The sequence below is a fragment of the Pristis pectinata genome, chromosome 3 (genome assembly GCF_009764475.1).
Source record: "Pristis pectinata isolate sPriPec2 chromosome 3, sPriPec2.1.pri, whole genome shotgun sequence".
NCBI classification, from domain to species: Eukaryota; Metazoa; Chordata; class Chondrichthyes; order Rhinopristiformes; family Pristidae; genus Pristis; species Pristis pectinata.
The window spans coordinates 132872612-132894890 of NC_067407.1; the positions used below are offsets into that span (position 1 = coordinate 132872612).

At 42.1% G+C, this 22279-nt stretch overlaps 2 protein-coding genes across 4 annotated transcripts in view; one reads left to right on the forward strand and one right to left on the reverse strand.

The window, feature by feature from the left end:
• Positions 1-9740, reverse strand: part of arv1 (ARV1 homolog, fatty acid homeostasis modulator) — a 20534-nt gene extending 10794 nt beyond the window's left edge. Inside the window, exons 1-3 of one of the 2 annotated variants that reach the window (XM_052013199.1) lie at positions 9628-9740; positions 2644-2763; positions 1781-1934 (exon numbers count right to left, since the gene is read on the reverse strand). In XM_052013199.1, coding sequence (XP_051869159.1) covers positions 1781-1934; positions 2644-2763; positions 9628-9666 — 313 coding nt within the window. In that variant the 5' untranslated portion in view covers positions 9667-9740. Of the gene's footprint in view, positions 1-1780; positions 1935-2643; positions 2764-9273; positions 9476-9627 lie in introns of those variants that run through there. The other variant, XM_052013198.1, reaches the window with a different exon arrangement.
• Positions 9665-22279, forward strand: part of ttc13 (tetratricopeptide repeat domain 13) — a 44483-nt gene continuing 31868 nt past the window's right edge. For both annotated transcript variants that reach the window (XM_052013192.1, XM_052013193.1), the window contains exons 1-3: positions 9665-9851; positions 18525-18619; positions 21933-22008. In XM_052013192.1, the coding sequence (XP_051869152.1) occupies positions 9665-9851; positions 18525-18619; positions 21933-22008 (358 nt within the window). The remainder of the gene's footprint in view (positions 9852-18524; positions 18620-21932; positions 22009-22279) is intronic.

Below are 22279 nucleotides of genomic sequence, written 5' to 3' on the forward strand. Positions count from 1 at the left end.
AGAGAGGCAGAGAGAGAGAGAGAGAGAGGCAGAGAGCAGCCTGCTGGTCTCTGTATCGATGGATGAAAAACAATAACTGTCTGTTACTACAATTCACGTATGGATTTTTGAAATAATCCAGTGGAGTCCACTTTGTTGTTAACCTGTAGAAGGAAACAGGTATTTGTGTGGACGGCCATGTCTCGGATGCTTTTCGGGGTGGCAGATACTTCGGAACAAAGGAATGGAGATCATCAGTGATTGAGGTGTCATATGGGTTCCATCGTGGAACATTTGGATTTCGTAATTACTCTCTATTTTCTCTCTACATTTCCTTTTCATTCAACTGTGGTTTGCTCATGTTTCACCTTATGGCTTGCTGAACTGAACTTTGAGAACTATTCCTGGGCTTGGAGTTTGGGAATTTGCCACACACACACTTCAAGTTTAGTTTTTGGGGTTAATGTTTAAGATTTAACATTTTTACTTTTATTTTTCTTATTATCATAAGTAGTTACTAATAAAATAGTTTTTTTAACACTTATACATGACTCGGTGTGTTTCTTTTGTTGCTGGTACGTGACAGAGTCACGGGGGATTTTGTACAAAAGGATGAGATTATAACATGTAGTGGTTGCCAGATTGGGAATCAATATAATTCAGCAAGCATGCGGTCAAATGGATACAAGTGTGGATAAGAGCAGCAAAGTTCTGAATTACTAAGTTTAGGGAAGGTGCAAGTTAAGAGGCTGGCCAGGACAGTATTGGACGACTCATGTGTGAAAGCAACAAAGGTATAGATGAAAGACACAAGAGACTGTAAGAATCTGGAGCAAAAAAACAAACTGCTTGAGGAACTCAGTGGATTGAGACCCTGCATCAGGATGATAGATGATCTTCTCAGCAGATGAGCTGAAGCAGGGTGATGTTGGGGAATGTTAGGCAGGTAGGAACAGATGGCTTCAACTATGGCAGGGATGTGTGCACTGGGGTCAACTCTGTCTGCCTTGGACAGGGAGGGAGTTGGAATTAGTGGCAAGAAAGTAGGAGTTTGAAGCAGGGGACCACAAATTATGATTTTAGCTTTCCCAATAGCGAGTTGGAGGTATTAATAGTTGGACAGCATGAAGAAGTAGGACTGCATAAATGATTGACGTTTGTGATGCTCCAGAGGTAACACAGGAGAAGGGCATGCAGATTGATCATTGGATTCAATCATATTGAACAACAAAAGTTATTGTGTATATAGTATAACTTTTGGAAAGTAGTCTATTCCCCAAATCAATTGGTATGGGTTGTATGATAATTTGAATTTCTGTAACATTACTAATTTAAATTGTTAAACAAATTGATTAATTCAAGCATTTACATAATTTAATATTTTTCAAAGCAAAATGTTATTTTAAATTACAAGTACACTGCAGCAATTTTTTTTCAGTTAGTCTAATTTCCCCAGCCATATGGGACCCTGTAGTCAAGGTTGGTAGGTGATCTGGATTTGAGGTTTGTAGCAAAGTTCCTCAGAGCCTATTGCTATGCCTGTTATATATTTAATATTTCCAAGTTGGACACAGGTAAAGACGAATGCAAATTATGAAATGTGGAGGAACAAACTGTGGGCTTAACATGTCACATTCTACTTAAACCAAATTAAACAAGGACAAGATCTACAAAAATGCATCATGTTGGCTGAAAGGTGTAACTATGAACTTCAACTAGTATGACACATATAGAATGAACCAACACAGTTCCCCTCGACCCCACCACCCCCAATAAAAAAAGTAACAATAAGTGAGCTTACCCAAACTAGCTAATCCAAACATTAGATAGAAGTCCCATTCTTTGGCATAACGAATTATATCTGTAGGATCAACCGTTTGCTGTGAATCCTGTAGCTGTGACCACCTAAGATATGCTTCACATAACAAACAGAAAATGCACAGCTTCCAGTGAATCTGAAGGAAAGGTATAAAATTCAATGAATTACCAATGCTCATATTATAAAACAGCTTATCAACATGCCTTGTATGTGAAGGGTGCGTCTGGGGAAAAAGACATAAACCACCCATTCACCTCATTACTTCAAAAGACTAAAATTGTGGAGAGGGGAGGGGACAAAACAATGTTGATTTTTTAAAAAAAAATCATTCACAGGATGCAAATGACAATTGGAAGGCTGGCATTTGTGCGTATCCAATACTGCCTTTGAACAAAGTGGTTTGCCAGGCTTTGTTAGAGTGCATGTAAGAGTGAAGAACTTTGCTGTGGGTCTGAAGTTGTATTTAGCTACACAGGACAAGGATGGCTCATTTCCAAAAGAACAACAGTGAAGCAGATATGTTTTTAGAATAATCTGTTCTGCTTCCCCAACTAATACATGCTTTTTATTGCAGTTTTATTTAATTAACTGAAATTAAATTCATCAGCTTCCATGGTGAAATCAAAATTTAAGTCATCAGATTAATCTAGGCCTCTGGAATATTAGTCAAATAAGATAACTACAATGCTATCATATCCCTATTTGGTGTCACCAGTAAGAGTAATATGACGAATACTTTACAAGAAAATGTCAATCACCTATGTGCAAGAGATTTTTTTTTAACCATGTTTTAATATAATTACCAAGCTATTCACAGCAACATAATTTGGGTTTAAAGTACTTACATTAATGTTGGCGTTGAGGATTATATGCCTATAAGCTTGAACTTTACATAAGATCGCATCAATGAGAATGATCACTGGGTCATATTCAACATACTTATCAACTGGTTTCTGGCATGTTTTCTGCAAGGGAAAACACATTTCAGCCCCATTAACCATTCATTTCTCCATTAGATTCAAACTTCTAGGCAACATTTATTGATTTGTGGAGGAACTTCATGTTATGAGCATTAGAGTGGCCCTGAAGCTATTGCATCAAACCTCAATGAAGAAAAACACAATCGAACAGACCTTTTGTTACTCATTAACCTTTAACCTGGTTGTCACTGGTGGGAGAGTCATGAACGAGGGGACATAACTGCAAAGTAAGGGGAGAGTCATTTAACACTGAGTTGTGTAGAAATTTCTTCTTTCAGAGGGTAGTGAATCTCTGGAATTCTCTGCCACAGAAGATGGTGGAGGCCAGATCATTAGATATATGTATGATGGAGATAGATAAATATTTTAAAGATAGAGGAATTGGAGACTATGGGGAACTGGCACAGAAGAGGAGTTGAGGCCAACATACATCAGCCACTATCATATTGGATGGCGGGGAAGGTTTGAGGGGCCTGGTGGCCTACTCTAGCTTCTATTTTCTTGAGTTGTGCTTACCTCTCTTTCAGCCAATACCTCACTGGTTGGGTTATTCTCCTGGTCTTCATCCTCTTAAAGACCTCTATTTGTTCTCCACCCTCACCAGTTTCTTTCTTCTTTATTTCCAACATCCCAGCTCTGATGAAAGGTCATCAAGAGGAAGTCGTGGGCTTGCTATGTCAGCGCCGGAAGCGTGGCGACACTTGCGGGCTGCCCCCAGAACACTCTATGCAAAAGATGCATTTCACTGTGTGTTTCAATGTACATGTGACTAATAAAAGATATCTTATCTTATAGATGATACCTGATTTGCTGAGTATTTCCAAAAGTGTCTAGTTTTATTTCAGATTTCCAGCATCTGCTTTTGAATTTCTTTTGAATTCATTTATTCTGTGGTTGAATTGTCGATCTGTATCTGCCTTAAATATATTCAATGACACTGTTCCCACAGCACCTTCCACAGGGTAGATTCACAACCCCCAGAGAAGAAATTCCTCCTAATCTCAATCTAAAATGTGAAACTCTTTACTCTGAAACTATGCCTCCTTGTTCTAGATAGCCCAACTAGGGAGAACAACCTTTCAGCATCCCTGTGAATTCTTCTCAAACGTTATGTTTCAATAAGATCACCTCCCATTCTTCTAAATTCCAATGAGTATATACCAACCTGCTCAACCTTTCTTCAGAGCCAACCCCTTTATCCCAGGAATCAATCTAGTGAACCTTCTCTGTCCTTCGGGTGCTCCGGTTTCCTCCCACGTTCCAAAGTCATACGGGTTAGGAAGTCGTGGGCATGCTATTTTGGTGCCAGAAGCTTGGCGACACTTGTGGACTGCTCCCAGAACACTCTATGCAAAAGATGCATTTTACTGTGTGTTTCCATGTAGATGGGACAAATAAAGGTATCTTATCTCATCTTATCTTACAATGCAAACCCATCCTTCCTTAAATATGAAAACCAAAACTGCTTGCAGTACTGCAGGGTGGACAATGGGTCCAACACATTGATACAATCACAAAGAAGGCATGCCAGTGGCTCTACTTCGTTAGAAGTTTTAGGAAATACAGTATGTCACCCGAAAATTCTTACAAATTTCTATAGATGTACAATGGAGAGCATTCTGAATGACTGCAATGACTGCCTGGCATGGAGGCTCCAATGCACAGGATTGCAAGAGGCTGCAGAGGGTTGTAGACTCAGCCAGCTCCATCACGGGCACAACCGTCCCCACCATCGAGGACATTTTTAAGAGGCGGTGCCTCAAGAAGACAGCACCCATTGCTAAGGACCTTCAACATCCGGGACACGTCCTCTTCCAGTTACTACCATCAGGGAGAATGTACCCACATTCAACGATTCAGAAATTGCTTCTTCCCCTCTGGCATCAGATTGCTGAATGGTTTATGAACACCACCTCGCTATTGCACTATATATTTATTTTTATAATTTATAGTAATTTTATATCTTTACCTTGTACTGCTGCTGCAAAACAACAAATTTCACATCATATAAGTCAGTGATAATAAATCTGATTCTTGCAATAGCCAATTTCTATTAGCCTTCCTAATAACATGCTGGTACAGCAAGTAAACTTCTTGTTTCATGTACTTAGAACTCCCAGATTCTTCATACTGCAAGATTTTGTAGTCTCACTCATTTAAATAATTGCTTTCTCATTCTTCTTTCCAAGTGGATAACCTCACATCTTCCCGCATTAATACTCTATTTGCCAACTTCTTGACACTCACTAAACCTATCTGTATCCTTCTGCATGCTCTTTGTGTCTTGGTCACAACTCACCCACCCACCTATCTTTGTATTATGAACAAATTAAGCTCCCGAGCAAAATCAAAGAAAAACCAAGAGCAAGAGGATCATTAAGAAAAGAACAGAGGCTATTGGGTGGGGGGGCGGTTCTTAATCAACTTTATGGGCTGACTTCACAAAAGAGTATTTCAATGTTGCAGATCAGGAAGAGTGTGATTGATCAGAAGATTTTTATATATTAAGGGAATCAAGGAATATGGCGTTAGTACATGGAAAGTGGCACTGAGATGAAAGATCAGCCATGATCATGATGAATGCCAGAATGAGTATATGAGGCCAAATGCCCTACACTTGATCCTATGTTTTATGCTTCATATAAATACTGAATGAGATACACACAAGAAAAGAGGAAGTGTAGAAGTTTACCATCTGTGAAAGTGGACAAGTCAGCAGGCCCAAATGAAATCTACTGAGGCTGTCATCAAATGGTTTCTTTAAATTGATATAGCCAACATCCACAGCATTCCAGTCATGAAACAAAATCAATTAGATCAGTCCTTTACAACCCTAGGCTGGCTCTACTTAATTAACTCAAACTATATCCTATAGCCTTTGTACATCTGCCACTTTCCAATACTGTTATACCTCCCCTTTTTTAGGGAAGATTTAGGATGATGCTAAGCCCTTCTGCCATCACCACCCTGACTTCGCAGCCTGAGATCCAGCCAGCCAGACCAGGTGACTTATTCACTCTAAGCATAACCAGTCTTTCCAGTATATCCTGCCCATTAATTTTCACCTGTAAGCATATTTCATCACCTTTGTTTCCAACAGGTCCCTCGTCTCCCACTACCTTTGACTATGCGTGTAGGAGAATTTTGGATGCTTTTTTTATGCTGATCATTCTAATCTCATATTCCATATTTCTGTACTATTTTCCCCCTTCCTTCCCCTCTCAAGTTATTGTATTTAGCCTGGTTCCTTTTTGAAGAACTTCCCCAATGCATCACATTCTTCAGTCACTCATCATCCAATAATCCTTGCTATTAGCTCCTCTAACCTTCCCTCTTGTGCATACCTAACCAAAATATCTCCTCCTTAAAAAGCATCCACTATTCTATAATCTTTTAACGTATCAACCTTAGGCTTCATTTTACCCTGGCTGGATTCCCTCGCATTCCACTGAAGATAGACTTCTAATTTAATTTTACATTAGACTGTTCCTTGCTCTACTCTAGTCCTAATCTAGATCTGATACAATTACACCAACCCAGGGGAGTTCTCCCACTGACACATGACCTACTTCATTCACTTGCACCTAATCCAGCAATGTCTCCTTTCCAGTTAAGCCAAGGATACATTTCAGAATACCCCCCCTTCCCCTTTACTCAACATTACTCCAAATGGATATTTGGGTAACTGAAGTCCCCTAATATCTGCGCTCTATAGTTCTTGCATATCTCTGTAATTTCCCTACAGATTTGCTCCTTTATTTCCTTCTCATTATTTGGAGGCCTACAGAATACTCCATATGTAACCATCCCCTTTTTGTTTGTCAGCTCTAAATGGATGGTTCTTGCTCCTTCAAGGACATTGTCTCTTCCCAATATTACAATGTCATCCCTAATCAGTACTTCCAACCATGCTTTTCTCCCTTCTCTATCTTTTCTGAACACTTTCTATCTGTGAACATTAAGTGCCACTCCTCACCATTTCTAAGCCATGTTTTCACTATTGCTACAGTATCATATTTCAACAAAACTCTATGTGCTTATCATTCACCAACTTTATTCACATCAATATGCAGGGTAAATTAGTATTTGTATTCCTTGTAGTTCTTTGCCATCTGCTCCTTTCTAATACTGGACTACTTCCTTCTCGAGTACTGTCCAACATTATAACTGTTCTCTGCACCTTGTTCCTATTTCTATGTGCTCATGCCCATTTCCCAGCCAATTTAGGCTCTCCAACCCCACAAGCACATTGATCCCAGTCCTGCTGAGGTTCAACCTGCTCCTTTTGAACAGACACCTCATGTCCCACAATTGGACCCAATGCCCCAGGAATCTGAAACCACACCTGAAGCGCCACATTGATCTTGCTGACATGTTGGACTGGGAATAATCCAGACATTCCTGCCTTCAAGGTCCTAATTTTTAATTACCTTCCTAGTTCCTGGACCATAGGATCTCAAAACCTGTTCTATGTTTTTGGTACTTAAGTGTACCGCTATTTCTCAAGCTGAATATTCACCACACTTTATCAGAGAAGCAATGCACGATACAGGGCTCACAATTATGATTACAGAAGTACCTGTCTGTCCCTGAAATAATGAAATCTCTTCTCAAGATATTCTTTAGCTGTTCCCGCTTTATGCAGTCCCTTTCCCGCTGGTGCTACCTTTGGACTGTACTCCTTCAATGTCATCACCCCCAGCAGTCTCAAATACAAAGTGCAAGTTTGAGAGCAGCACAAACTCTGAAGATTTTTGTTTTTCCTACTCTCTGGATAGCCACCCATCTACTATGCGGAACTCTGTCTGTGGGGTGGGAAGCTCCTGGAATGTATGATTCAGGAAACTCTCAGCCTCTCTGATACCTTTCTGATGTCAGTTCAGAATAAAGTGCTGTTTTTAATGCAAGAAGTATCAGGAACAAGGGTGAGGAACAGAGCATGGGTAAGTACGTGGAACTATTACATGGTGGCCATTACAGAGACTTGGCTGTTGCAAGGGCAGGAATGGCTGTTGGATATTCCGGGGTTTGGATGTTTCAAAAGGGACAGGGACGGAGGTAAAAGAGGTGGGGGAGTGGCTTTGCTGATCAGGGACAGTGTCACAGCTATAGAAAGGGAGGATATCCTGGAGGGATCGATATAAAGGGGATGCCAGAGGTAAGTTTTTTTTTTACACAGAGAGAGAGGTGGATGTGTGGAACACAGTGCCGGCTGAGGTTGTGGAGGCAGATACATTAGGGACATTGAAGAGACTCTTAGATAGACATAAAGAGATGGAGGGCCATGTGGGCAGGAAGGGTTAGATAGATACTAGAGCTGGAAAAAATATCTGCACAACATCGTGGGCCAAAGGGCCTGTACTGTGCTGTAATATTCCATGTTCTCATGATTGTGATAACCTTCACTGATACTGCATAGGAGACCGAGGGGAAAAAAAAGTTCAGAGTGGGAGTGAGACAGAGAATGAAAGCAACAGTTGAGGGTGGTGCTGCAGGTCACGTTTGTGAACATGAAGGTATCCAAAAAAGAAATCATTCACCAAATCTGCATTCGGTTTCCAAAAATTAGAGAACATATTGTAATCTACAAATAAAGTCAAAAGAAATACAACTAAACCACTGCTTCACCAAGAAAGAACTCTTTTGAACACAAGAAACAGAAGCTGGCCATTCAGCACCCAATTGCTATTCAGTATGCTGATTTACTAACTCAGTGCCACTTTCCTGTACTAACCCCATATCCCTCAATTCCCTCAACATCATACAATGTATTGATCTGTTTTGCATATACTAAGCAACTAAGCCTCCACAGAGCTTTTGGGTTTTGAATTCCAAAGACTCATTATCTTCTGGATGATGAAATCTCTTCCTATCCAATCCTGAATGGACAGCTCCTTATTTTGAGATTGCAACTCTTGATTCTTGACAGCGCTTGACAGACTTAATAGCCTCATTGAGGGCAGAATTATTGTTATGGCAGCATAAAATAACAACAGAAAATGCTGCAGATAATCAGCAGGTCAGGCCACATCTGTGAGAAGAGCAACTGAGTTAACGTTTCAGGTTGACCCAAAACGTTAGTTCTGTTTCTCTTCCCACAGATGTGGCCTGCCCTAAGCATTTCCAACATTTTCTATGTTTGAGATTTCCAATGTTCATTTACTCGTTACGGTGAGCCAAACTGCTCTAATGCAAAGCCATTAACCCAAAACTGGTTTCTCTACCAACGATACTTCATATTTTCTTTACGTAGGTGAGGCATACTGACAGAATCAGGGAACACTATATGAAGGGAAAGTAATGAAGGAAATAAAATGGCCGTAGAGAAGCACAGGAGGTGCGAATAGGAAAGGAAGTCGGAGGCTGCGAGTAAATGGGGTGGATGGAGGCAGGAAACTGAGACCAGCTTCTTGCCCGAGGTGTCGCAGTGTGGTCAGTGAGGGAGAAGTGCCAGGGGGAGGGGGGTGGACCTTCCTCACGCTTCTCTGCACTCACACAGATGGTGATCTTGATGATACCGTGGTTGTAGTCCCTGTGCAACTCCAGCGCCTCCTCGTTGCACTCCACGCATCGGTATGGCGCCGCCATCGCGACTAAAACAGCCGCCCACCATCGAACGGCGAGGCCCCGACGCCCGCTCCGCCCGTCTTTCCCTCCCCCTTCTTCCACCCCGCTGCCTGGTTACCAGTGCGCGCCAAAGCGGGGTGGGAGACGGCCGCGGCTACGCCGCCAGGCATCACGGGAAATGTAGTTCGCGCCGGGGGACTGCGCCTCTCTCGCCCCGCCGCGCCGAACGACAACTCCCAGCGTGCCCCGCGTCCTCCCTCCCACCCAAACCTCGGCGCTTACCCGTATGCTGCCCTCCCCGTCGAGGAGCAGCGCAAACATGGCAGCTGCCAGTCAGAGAGCGGCGGCGGCGGTTGCCGCTCAACTTTTATTGTTTACTTTGCACGGCTCGGCCTGCGCCGAGTACTTTTCCTCGCTCCTGTCCTTCAATGGCAACAGCCACCTGCAGAAGCAAGGCTGTGTCACCCAGTCGGAACTGGGAAACTCGGAGGACTTGGTGGAATGTGGTAAGAGCCTGTACTTTTTGTGCCCCGTTTTATCCAGTGCGGGTTCCCGCTGACTTCCGCATCCGCGGCCAGCACAGACGACTGCAAAGTCACCTGGTCCCAACAGCACGGATTCATCCCTCTTAGATATATATTTGTGAGGTGTTCTGAAAGTTTCCTCATGCGGTCTCTCCTAAATGCAGTGACAATTATCATCCAAGCAATCTGGCCGGCTTTTATGTCCAGGTCTTTGAGCTTCGCTTACTGTTCAGATGGTTGACAGCATTATTTTGTTTCCTCATCCCTTGCAGCGGCAAGAACAGTCTTTTAAGGTAATAAACATGTCAGGGTCGCTCAGAGTCGCAGAGGAAGAATGTGTAGCGGGTGTTTGTTTGTAGGACACATAAAAGGCGATCAGAAGCACTGACAAATGTGTTTTGCTAAGGTTCTCTAAGTTAAGGAAAGAAATTAGTTGAAAGAGTGAGTTACTGTTTGGTTGGCGATGACTTATTTTTCTTTAAGGTCAGTATGTTTACACGAAGTTATCAGAGAAGTGAATTGTTATTGAACTTAAGATTCAGCAGTAAGAGAAGCAACCACGTTTTTGACAAAACCATATCTGCTCAATGCTTTATGAGAAAGGGCACTGAAAACTAATTTAGGTGATCAGTTTATCTTTGGTATCTTAAGAGATAAGTAACACTGTGATTCATATAGACTAGCTACAAGTATCTGTAAATACACACACTCAGTCCTTGTTTTTCACTGATTTTACAATCCACAGATCTGTGTACTTGTGAGGTTGGTCTCAGACCCCATCTCAGATTTTTCGTGGAAATGTACGTTGAAGAGCCAATCTTTCTCTGTATAGATACCGTGATCAGTTTCCAGACCACTTGTGCCAAGTGGGTTACTGTTGTTTTTTGATCTACTAGATAATTGTCTCTGTAGACACAGCTGCTGCTTGTGCTTTCAAATGAGATCCCTGCTTGTTTCCTTCAATGAAAGTAGTTTGTAGCCAATGTCATTTCCTTTTGGGTATTTAAATGTTTTAATATGTTTATTAATGTAGATTAATACTGTTAGAACATTATGTGGCATATTTATGTTTAGTTGAGGGGTGTATTGGGTACAGAAGAGAGGGCCTTAGTTCTAGTCACATTTTGTTATCTGAGGGAAGTCTGTGCCCATATCATTCATGAATAATGAGGACTTGGGGTTATCTGTCTTGTGAGGAAGACGATAGTTGAAAACCCATTTTTTAATGGTGTCTACAGTGAGGAATTGATGCTGATTGAACCATGTGTTCACTGCTGTCTATATTAAAAGGACATCAAATTATTTGAGAATTATTAGCAAACTAGTTACCATTTCTTTGCATAACATGAAACAATACTAATAATAGCACTTTAAAGTGACAAAATGTATTTTTTCAACAATTTTTTTAATGTGCTGTTTCACTCTGTCATTTCCTGTAGTCTTGTTTGTAAGACTGTGAATGTTGGTAGGTTAACACTAGCCAAATCAATTCCTGCTCTGTGGTGCACACACTTGGTGAATCATGACAATACTGAGAGGCTTGGGAAAACTCAACTATTTTCCTCCACTAATCCAGCAGAGCTGAGACAAATTAAGAATTGTATTTTACTTTTCTAAATGTGGAAGTATCCTGAGGCATTCCTCTTCATCATAAAAAGATGAGCGTGTACTGCATCTTGATGTGTTGTCAGTCAGTTTGCAATTGATAAGGTTACATAAGCAGCAGTATAATAATGACTGGATAACTTAATTTAGTGATGTTGGTTGAGAGAGAAACATTAGCCAGGATGAACTCCTCAGCTGTTCTTCGTATATAGCTGTGGGATCTTTCCCATGGTGTTATGCCAGAGGACAAACAGGGCCTTTGTTACTCATTCAAAACACAGTCCAGTTGTGTAATGGAGTAATACAACACAGATAAGTCCCTTCAGCCCATCATGACCATGCTGACCATCAAGTACCCATAATACTAATTCCATTTACCAGTGCTTTTGGTCTGTATCCTTCTATGCCTTGGTGATCCAAGTGCTCATCCAGATTCTTCTTAAATATTGTGAGGTACCTGCCTCCACTACTCACTCAAGCAGTGTGTTCCAGACTCTAACCACCTCGTCAGAATTCTTCTAAACTTCCTCTTACCCTAAACCTCTATCCTCTAGTTTTAGATGTCTCTCTTACGGGGAAAATTTCCCTGCAATCTTCCCTTTGAGAAGGCACCTGATGGAGTTGGAATAAAATCCCAGTCCATCCAGTCTCTCCTTGTAACTGAAATGCTCCATCCTGGGCAATTTCCTGATGAATCTCCCATGTACCCTCTCCAGTTCAATCCTTCCTATAGTGTGGTAACCGGAACAGTACACAGTAGTCTAGCTGTGCTGTAGCCGATGCTTTGTGAGGTTGTACCATAACCCCCTTAATTTTGTATTCTGTGTTCTGACTAACGAAGGCAAGTATCCTGTATGCCTTCTTCATCATTGTATTTACCTGTGTTACCATCTTCAAAGATACTTGACTTGTATACCAAGGTCCATCTGGTCCTCAATAACCCCCCTTAGGACCCTATTATTGTGTGTGGCCTACCCCTATTAGTCCTCCTAAAGTGCTTTGCCTCACACTTATCAGGATTAAATTCCATCTTCCAGCACTCTGCCTATCTTACCAACAGATCAGTATCATACTGTAGCCTATGACTATCCTCCTCGCTATCAACACCACCAGTTATTGCCTCATCTGCAAACTTGCTGATCATCGCTCCTACATTCATATCCAAATCATTTATTTATACAATAAACAACAGGTTTGCCAGCACTGATCTTTGTATTACAACATTGGTTGCAGGTTTCGAATCACCAAAACAACCCTCCACTGTTGTTCCTATTACCAAGTCAATTTGATCCAATTTGCCAACTTGCCTCGTGTTCCATGGCTGTCTAACCTTTTGGGTTAGAGCTAACAGATTCCATGTTGGACTTTATTTAAGGCATCAATGAACTCTGTGCAGACTACTTCAATCATCCTGCCCTGATTAGTGGATTTTGTTACCTCTTCAAAAAATCAAATTGTTCATGCTGACCATCTTTGATTAATTCTTGCTGTTCTAACTGTAGATCCATCCTATTCCTTATTTTTCCCCTAATAACTTCCTGATGTTAGATTCACTGTACTGTAATTACCTGGCTTATCCCTGCTGCCCTTCTTGAATAGAGATAGGACATTCGCTGACCTCCAGTCACCTTTTCTGTGGCCAGCAAAGATTTAAAACAGCTCTGTCAGGGCCCCAACAATTTGCTTCCCTTAGCAGCTTGGATATATTTCAACAGACCCTGGGGATTAATGACCTTTAAGCCCATTATGATATTTAATATGTTTTTAATGATAACATTGAACAGTAGTAGGCCTATTGTAGAAGCATGTCAAGATTTTGTTTTGGAAAGTTTTTTTCCCCTTTTTTGATTCTTGATTTCTTTTCAAATAAATTTAAGAAGGAAATGTGCAAGAGTGACAAGGATTGTTGTGTATCAAAATTTTGCTGTGAAGGAGTGTTTGGTTTCTTGTCAGCATCTCTCCAGAGTATCGTCAGATTTGTACTTTTACTGCTTTGGCTATGTAACCCTACGCTGCTAGCTTTGTTGATCATGGTGTAGCAATGCCCGGCCAAGCTAATGGCTGATACTGGGATCAGTCGCAATTCTCTTTCAGACATTCTTCTATCTATTTCACTGCTAGTTATCAGTTGTGTTGATTGGCAGAGATAAAGGATCAGACTCTTTATTAAGAATAATACCTAGAGATTAAAAACAGAAAATGTAAATGCTATCAGGTCTGGCAGCATTTGTAGAGAGAGAAATAGGTCATTAATATAAAACATTAACCCTGTCATTGGAACTGCTTCTGAAACATGAAACTTCAGTTTTAGCTTGGGCATTTGATTTTTGGATATAGAATGCAGGCTAAGCTTCTGGCATGTGTTTCAAAAAACAAATGTGTTCATGACATCATTGCATATAGCTCAGGGATTTCTACCTACCCAAGTGTGAGATTTAGAACCAAGATACAAAATACATCTGTGGTAAAGTAACGCTTCAAAGCAAACCAGAAGCCATATGTATATTGGTATTGTTGAGTATCTCAGGATGTGTTGACGCAGACTTGTCGTTGTCTAATAAATAATAATTGATGGAGGATCGAGAGTTCATGTACAAAGATTAGTAAATGGTCATTTGAAGCTGGTGTGCTTTCAAACTTGCTTACTTGCCAAAGTTCTAACTGAGCTAATCCATTGTTACAAATTATTGTATAATTCCTAAAATGTGCAGTGCTGCAGTGTTCCAGAGTGCAGTGGTTTAACCAGCTATTCCAGATCATTGAATATATAAAAAAAAACTGTAGTTTTGGGAAATATAAAATAAAAAAACAAATCGCTGGAAATACTCAACAGGTCAGGCTGCATCTGTGGGTGAGAACCTGCTTGCTGAGTATTTCCAGCATTTTCTGTGTTTAATCCAGCTCATTCATTTTTTACATCCATTTGAGAGAACAGATATGCCTCAATTTCACATCTCATCTGAAGGATAGCACCTTTGACAGTGTAGCATTTGCTCAGTAGCCTTTGATTGTTGGCTGAGCTATTTCCACTTGCATACCAAAAGTGTAATTTGGATCCACAACCTGCTTCAGGCAAGAGTGCTGTAAGAGATTTCCTAGCTAAGCATTTCAGGGCTGCAGAGCAGGTAGAGTGTAGGTGGGGTTGGGCATGTGAAATATAAAGCTATGGAAGTAGTCTGAGGCATTGTCTAAGCAAGAACCAATAGCCATGATTAACACTGCATTGCTGCAGCTAACTTATGATGGATTAGTTAAGTAGCATGAAGCTTACCAATGCTGTCTGTGGTTTGGTTAACTAATCTTCAACAGCACTACAGCATTTGGGCATCCTTTGAGCTCTACCTCTTTTTAACTGAACCCAACCCCTCCAGATTTGATTTGTTAGAGCTAAACTGACATTGAGTGATAAGGGGGACTATGTAAAAGTGAGAACGAAGTGGAAATTTGTTCAGAAGGTATAAAAATTTGGTTCTACATGAAGACAGGAAGTAGCACCAAGAAAGTCATCAATGCAATGGAACAGTATCTTATTCTAACGACTGAATCCAGATGGCCAATCACAGTACAGACTCGTGTCAAGAAAGGCCCAATGCTTTTCAATTTGCTAGATTGCTGCACCTTGCCTCCAACAAGCTTGCCATTGAAATGGAACTAATCTACAGGACAATTGGGAAACTCCTCAAACTAACTGACTCCAGAATCAAGGTTACAGCAGCCCTGATCGTTGAGCTGCAGTATGCAGGCAATCAGACGATTCTTGCGTATGTGCAGATTTCGAGGTCAAGCTCCAAGTCGCCAAATTCACTGAAGAGAGAGGAAAGGCATTTCCTTCAATATCTGTAAAACAAAAACCCTCTACCAATCTGCCCCTTCACCAACTCTAACCCCCCCCCCCCCCCAGTAAGGCATCACCCTCCAACAATGAAAGTTCATGATAAGATCCTGAAAAATGTGGACCTCTTAGCGAGGCAGACGTTGATAATGAAATTCACTACTGCCTTCAATGTGACAGCACAGCCTTTGGTGGACTGAGGGAAAGGAGATTAAGATCAATAAAGGATGTTTAATATTTAAGATCTTAAACATCCGAGATGTTTAAGACCTCTCACCCAGCACAAAATTCACTGTCTGCTGGGCAGCACTGATCCTTGCCTTCATGTGCTTCTGAGATTTGGACTGCCTCTAGTAGGCAACTCAAGGCACGAGAGAGATTCCACCAACTTGCTTTTTGAAAATCTGCTGGAAGTGTAAGTGAACCAATGTCATCAGCCTGTCCCAGCCCAGCATCCCCAGCACTGAGGTGCTAATTAAACCTCCACTAAGCAAGCCATACTGTTTGCATCCCCAGCACCAAAACCCTGAAGCAGACTCTAGCTCTGTCATGGGAAGAGATCACCATGTGGACAGTGGAACAGATTCCAAGATCTTCTCAAAGCCTCTAGGAAAATGCAATATCCACACTGACTCCTGGGAATCCTTGGCCCATGACTGCTCAAAAGTGTAGAAGGAGCAAGTGGGCAAATATTGAGAACCTCAGCAGCGTGCACCAAATGTATACAGAAGCCCAGTGTTATCGATGGAAGGAGCGCACCACCTCACAAAGAATGCAACTGGCCATCCATCAAGCACCTCCTACTCCATTTGTGGTGGAGTCTGCAGGTCCAACATTGGCTTCATCAACCGCCTGAAATCCCACAAAACCTGAGTAGAAGCAAGTTATCTTGATCCTAAGGGACTGCCTAAGAAAATGAAGAATGTCTTTGATGAATGGGGCGCGACAGGTTCAGAGGATGTAGGTTAAAGGGAATAATTGCTGTGGAAGGATCGAAACTGTCGATATAACACTGGCAGTTTGCAATGAATAGTTTCTGGTTCATCAACAACTACATTAGTGCTGCTTCCGGGACTCATGAAGAAAAATTTCATCACTTTTGCAACCAATTTCCACCCTGCTCTCACTTTCACGTGGTGCATCTGAATTTTTCTTTCCTTTCTAACTCTGTCTCCATCTCAGGAGATAGGCAAGCCACCAGCATCCATTTGTCCACAACTCCCACAGGTACCTTGATTATACTTCCTCCCACCCTGTTCCTGTAAGGATTCCATTCTCTCAGTTACTCTGGCTCTGTCACATTTCCTCCGATGAGACATTCCACACAGATGCCTCTGAAATGTCTTCCATCTTCCTTAACCATGGCTTCCCCATTACCATAGTGGGCAGAGCCCTTGACTGCATCTCATCTATTTCCTGCTCCTCTGCTTTCACCTCTTCTCCTGGACGTAGCAAGAACAGAGTTCCCCTGGTACTTAGCTTCCACCCCACCAAACTCTGCATTCAACAGATCATCCTTTGCAATATCTGCCAGCTCCAACAAGATTCCACCACCAGACAAGTATTCTTCTCCCATTTCAGCATTTTAAAGGGATCATACCCTTTGCAACTCCTTGGTCCACTCTTCTGTCCCCACCTATTCCATATTGTATGGCACTTTCCCAGGCAACTACAAGAGATGAGATAAGATATCTTTATTAGTTACATGTACATTGAGAGAGACAGTGAAATGCATCTTCGCGTAGAGTGTTCTGGGGCCAGCCTGCAAGTGTCGCCATGCTTCTGGCGCCAACATAGCATGCCCACAACATCCTAACCTGTATGTCTTTGGAATGTGGGAGGAAACCCACACAGACACAGGGAGAATGTACAAACTCCTTACAGACAGCGGTGGGAATTGAACCTGGGTCACTGGCGCTGTAAGGCGTTACGCTAACCGCTACACTACTGTACCTGTCCTTTTATCACTTCCCCTACCACCATCCATGAACCCGACTAGTGTTTCCAGTGATTCTCTTCCACTTCTTCAAATCTAATGTCATGCACTCAGTTTTCACAATGTGGCCTCCTCTGCATTGAAGAAACCCAATGCAGATTGGATGATTACTCTATGGAGCACTTGAGTTCAGTCCACAGTAGTGACCCTGAGCTTCTGGTTCCCCGCCACTTTAATTCACCATCCCACTCTGATCTGTCTGTGGATCCTGCATCATTAAAATGAGGCCCAACATAAGCTTGAGGAACACTTCATCCTTTTTCTGGGCACGTTGTGGCCTGCAAGACTCTATTGAATTCTCCAGCTTCTGATAACCCACTCCTTCTTTCTGTTTGTATCAGCACTGACCATTTTTGCCAACTATTCTCCTCTTCCTTTTTCTTTCATTTGTATAGTCTGGCCTCATTTGTATACTTTTCAGCTTATCAGAGAAATCTCTTTTGTTCCACCCATTGCCTTCCCACCTCCTCTACTACCTAGACTAACCCGTTTCTCTCTTTCTGAGTTCTGAAGAAGAATCTTGGACCTGAAACATTAACTGTTTTTCTTTGCACAGTTGCTGACTGACCTGCAGAGTTTATTCAGCATTTTCTGCTTTAATTTCAGATTTCCAGTGTCAGCCCTTTTTAAAGTTTCATTTTAGAGTTTTCAAATAATTTGAGTTTAGGTTGCTGGACTTGTACAGGTACAAAGATTTTTTTTAATATCATTTTACCATATTGCAACAATTCACACAATTGACAACTCTTGCAGTGATTATTATGCAAAGCAACATGACATCGATGTGCATCAAGCTGCATCCCACAAGTTGCAGAGAGGAACTGGTATTGGCTAAGGGGAAAGAGGAACTCAATTTTAACTAAAGCCCTGTAGACTGTAATATCAGAGAGACAGACTGCAGATGTTGGAATCTGGAGCAAAAAAAACAAATGTCTTGACCCAAAATGTCAACCAAATTTGCCTTCACAGATGCTGTTTCACCCATTGAGTTCCTCCAGCGGTTTGTATTTTGTGTGCAGTGAGGGCAAAGGGATGGGACATAAGATTCGTGACTGATAAGCTATTGGCCAATTGCTGTGCCACCTGATTCATGAACACTGACTGGTTTTGTGTATCGGCAGATTCTGTGTAAATTTCTATATTTCATCTATAAGAAGACTTTTATCACAGGGCTATCGTTTTAAATTATTTAGTGGAAGATTTGTTTTGTTTGATGCTTTAGAGTCTTCATTTTTGAATCCTGAAGACACTGACTGTGTGCCTCGAGGAGCTCCACCATGTGAACCAGTGCCATCCCTGGATACAGAAAAAATTCTGGTACGTTATCCTGTGTTATAAATAGAGCGCAGGCTCATTAAACCAATGATTTGACATTCTGATTCTGAAGATGCTGTAGTTCTATTGCTTTGAAGTTCTATTGCACATGACACTCCTAGTGCACAGTTGGATGTCCCCTGATTTTTTTCAATATATAAAAGAGCGATACCGACCTTGGATTTCAAAGGAAATCTAAGACGGAGTCAATGCTTGACTTCATTAAATCATTTATCTGAAATTAAATCTGGCCAAATTTTTAAGGTGCAACAATTCCTATCCCTTTTACTTAAGCCTGCTTATTACACTACAACTCATAGAGTAGCTTAATTTTGTTTTATTAACATACTAACTGAAAAGGATGTAGTCAGCCACACATGCTCCAGGTGTTCAGTCTGTTGATTTGCAACTAGGATCATAGAGATATTCAGCACAGAAATGGGCCCTTTGGGCCCACCTCATCCATGTCGACCATGATGCCTATCTATGCCAATCTGATTTGCCTGCAATAGGCCTCTATCCCTCTGTCTTTCCTATTCAAGTACCTGTCCAAACACCTTCTTAAATTTTGTAATTGTATCTGCCTCCACTATTTCCTCTAGCAGCTTGTTCCAGATATTCACCACCCTCTGTGTGGGAGAACTTGCCCTTTGGCCCGAAACGTCGACTGTTTATTTCCCTCCATGGATACTGCCTGACCTGCTGAGCTCCTCCAGCACTTTTTGTGTATTGCTCCAGATTCCAGCATCTGCAGAATTTCTTGTGTATCCCCCATACACCTACCTCCCCCTCTCACCTGGACTCACCTATCACCTGAACTCACCTATCCCCTGCCTGCGTGTGCTCCTCCCCCTCCCCCCACCTTCTTCTGGCTTCTGCCCTCTTCCTTTCCAGTCCTGATGAAGGGTCTCGGCCCGAAACATTGACTGTTTGTTTCCCTCCATGGATGCTGCCTGACCTGCTGAGTTCCTCCAGCACTTTCTATGTATTGCTCCAGATACATCCAGCATCTGGAGAATTTCTTGTGTCCTCCATTACCATCAATGCTGTGCTTACCTGTATCTCCTCCACTTCCTGCGTGTCTGCCCTCGCTTTCTCCACCCCCCCCCCCCCCCCCCCCCCCAGCTGACATGACAGGGACAGGGTTCCCCTTGTCCTCACCTACCACCTCACGAGCCTCCATATCCAACACATCATTCTCCGCAACCGCCGCCTCCAAAGGGATCCTACCACCAGGCACATCTTCACCTCACCTCCTCTCTCCGCTTTCAGGAGGGACCGCCCTCTGCGACTCCCTTGTCCACTCGTCCCTCCCCACCGATAAGCCCTCTGGCACTTACGCCTGCAACCGCACTACGTCCTACACCTGTCCCTACACCTCCTCCCTCACCACCATTCAGGGTCCCAGACAATCCTTTCAGGTGAGGCAGCGCTTCACCTATGAGTCCGTGGGTGTCACTTATTGCATCTGGTGCTCCTGGTGTGGCCTCCTGTACATCGGTGAGACCCGACGTAGATTAGGTGACTGCTTTGTCGAGCACCTTTGCTCTGTCCACTGCAACAGCCAAGACCTCCTGGTGGCCACCCACTTTAATTCCACCTCCCATTCCCATACTGACGTGTCTATCCATGGATCCTCTACTGCCACAATGAGGCCAGACACATGTTGGAGGAACAACACCTCATATTCTGCCTTGGGGGTCTCCAACATGATGGCCTCAACATTGATTTCTCTAACTTCCAGTAACTCCACCCCTTCTTTTCCTTTCCACCCACTTTTTCTTCCCTTATTCCTGTGGCTCCCTTCACCCACCTTGATGACCTGCCCATCTCCTCTTCTCCTGTCCCCTATCCTCTATTCCATGGTCTACTGCCCTCTCCTACTGGATTCCTCCTCCTTCAGCCCTTTGCCTCTTCTACTTATCACCTCTCAGCTTATTACATCTTCTGCACCTCCCCCACCCACCTACCTTGCCCCTCTCACCTATCACCTGAACTCACCTGAACCCCCCCCCCCCCCCCCCCCCCACCACCTTCATCTGGCTTCTGCCCTCTTCCTTTCCAGTCCTGATGAAGGGTCTCGGCCCGAAAAATCAAGTTTATTTCCCTCCAAGGATGCTGCCTGACCTGCTGAGTTCCTCCAGCACTTTTTGTGTACTGCCTCAGATCTCCTTTAAATTTCTCCTCTCTCACCTTAAACCTATGCCCAGACTCCCCTGCCCTGGGAAAAGGATTCTGACTATCTATCTGTGCCCCTCAATTTTGTAAACCTCTATAAAATCACTGCTCAGTCTCTTATGTCCCAGTGAGAATGAACCCAGCCTATCCAATTTCTATGACTATAGCCCTCCATTCCAGGCAACATCCTGATAAAAGCTCTTCTGCACTCTCTCTGTTGTTATCAGATTTTTTCCAGTATTTTTGTGATCAGAACTGTATACAATACCCCATTTATGGTCTAACCAATGTTTTGTGCAACTGCAACATGACGTCCCAACTCTTATACTCAATGGCACACCTATGAAGGCAAATGTACCAAATGCCTTTTTCACAACCCTATCCACCCAAGGTGTCTCTGTGCATCAACGTTCCTAAGGTCCCTATCATTTTCCTACAAGAATTTGACTTCACAAAGTGTATTACCTCACACTTATCTGGATTAAATTCACTTGTCACTGCTCTGCCCAATTTTCCAGCTGATCTATGCCCCTGCAGTAGCTAACTATCTAATTAGTACATTATTTGATTGTAGATTTCTCAGTTTGTAGAAATAGTGCCAAAAATTATTTGTTATGGCATTGAATGTAGTCAATATCAACATTATTTGGGCATTTCTTTAGAGTTTCTTTTTCTTTTTGGTTTTAACAAGACATTAATCAGACGAATTATAAATAGCGATTGTCAAAAATGTGGAAGTGTTCAACAAGGTTTCATCAAAGATTACCTGAAAACTAATAAAAAGATTGAAAAAGAAAGAAAGATTACCTCAGCCAGACTATATTGAAATATCTGTGATGGGAAATATAAAATTTTCTACATAGTGGAAGCATCTTTCACTGAATACTTAGGAGGGTTAGTGCTTGTGATAATGATGGCAATTATTCCTTAATCGTAAGTCGTTCTTGGTTTATTATTATTGTTAAGTGTACCGAGATGCAGTGAAAAACTTTTGTTTGCATGCCATCCAGGCAGATCATATCGTGCATAAGTACATCCAGGTAGTTAAAAAGAAAACGTTTTAATTTTATAGTCTACATTCTTTATGGTTTCTTGGTCTATACTCCTTGCACTAATGCATTATGTTTCTCACTTCCAGAGTCAAGCTAAAGTTTTGGCTGAACAAAAGAGATTTCCCTTTTCTACCACTGATACAAATACAAATGAGGAATTAGGTAGGCATCGTCCATTAATATTTTGTATCAATGACTTTGAAGACGGATTATCAAGACAAGGATAAACTTTTTTGGGAAGGAAAAACTTGTGTTCTCTTCCTCCTGTCATATTTCTTGGCGATTAACTGCAGCTGCTCCTGGTATGCTGTTAGTGTTTGTCTGTAGCTGACAATCTGGAAAGGTTCAAACGTAGGCAATTCCATTCACCTTCCCATTAGTGGGGAAGTACCAAGCAAATCATAGTAAATTATTTTTTTTGAAGGAAGCTGGA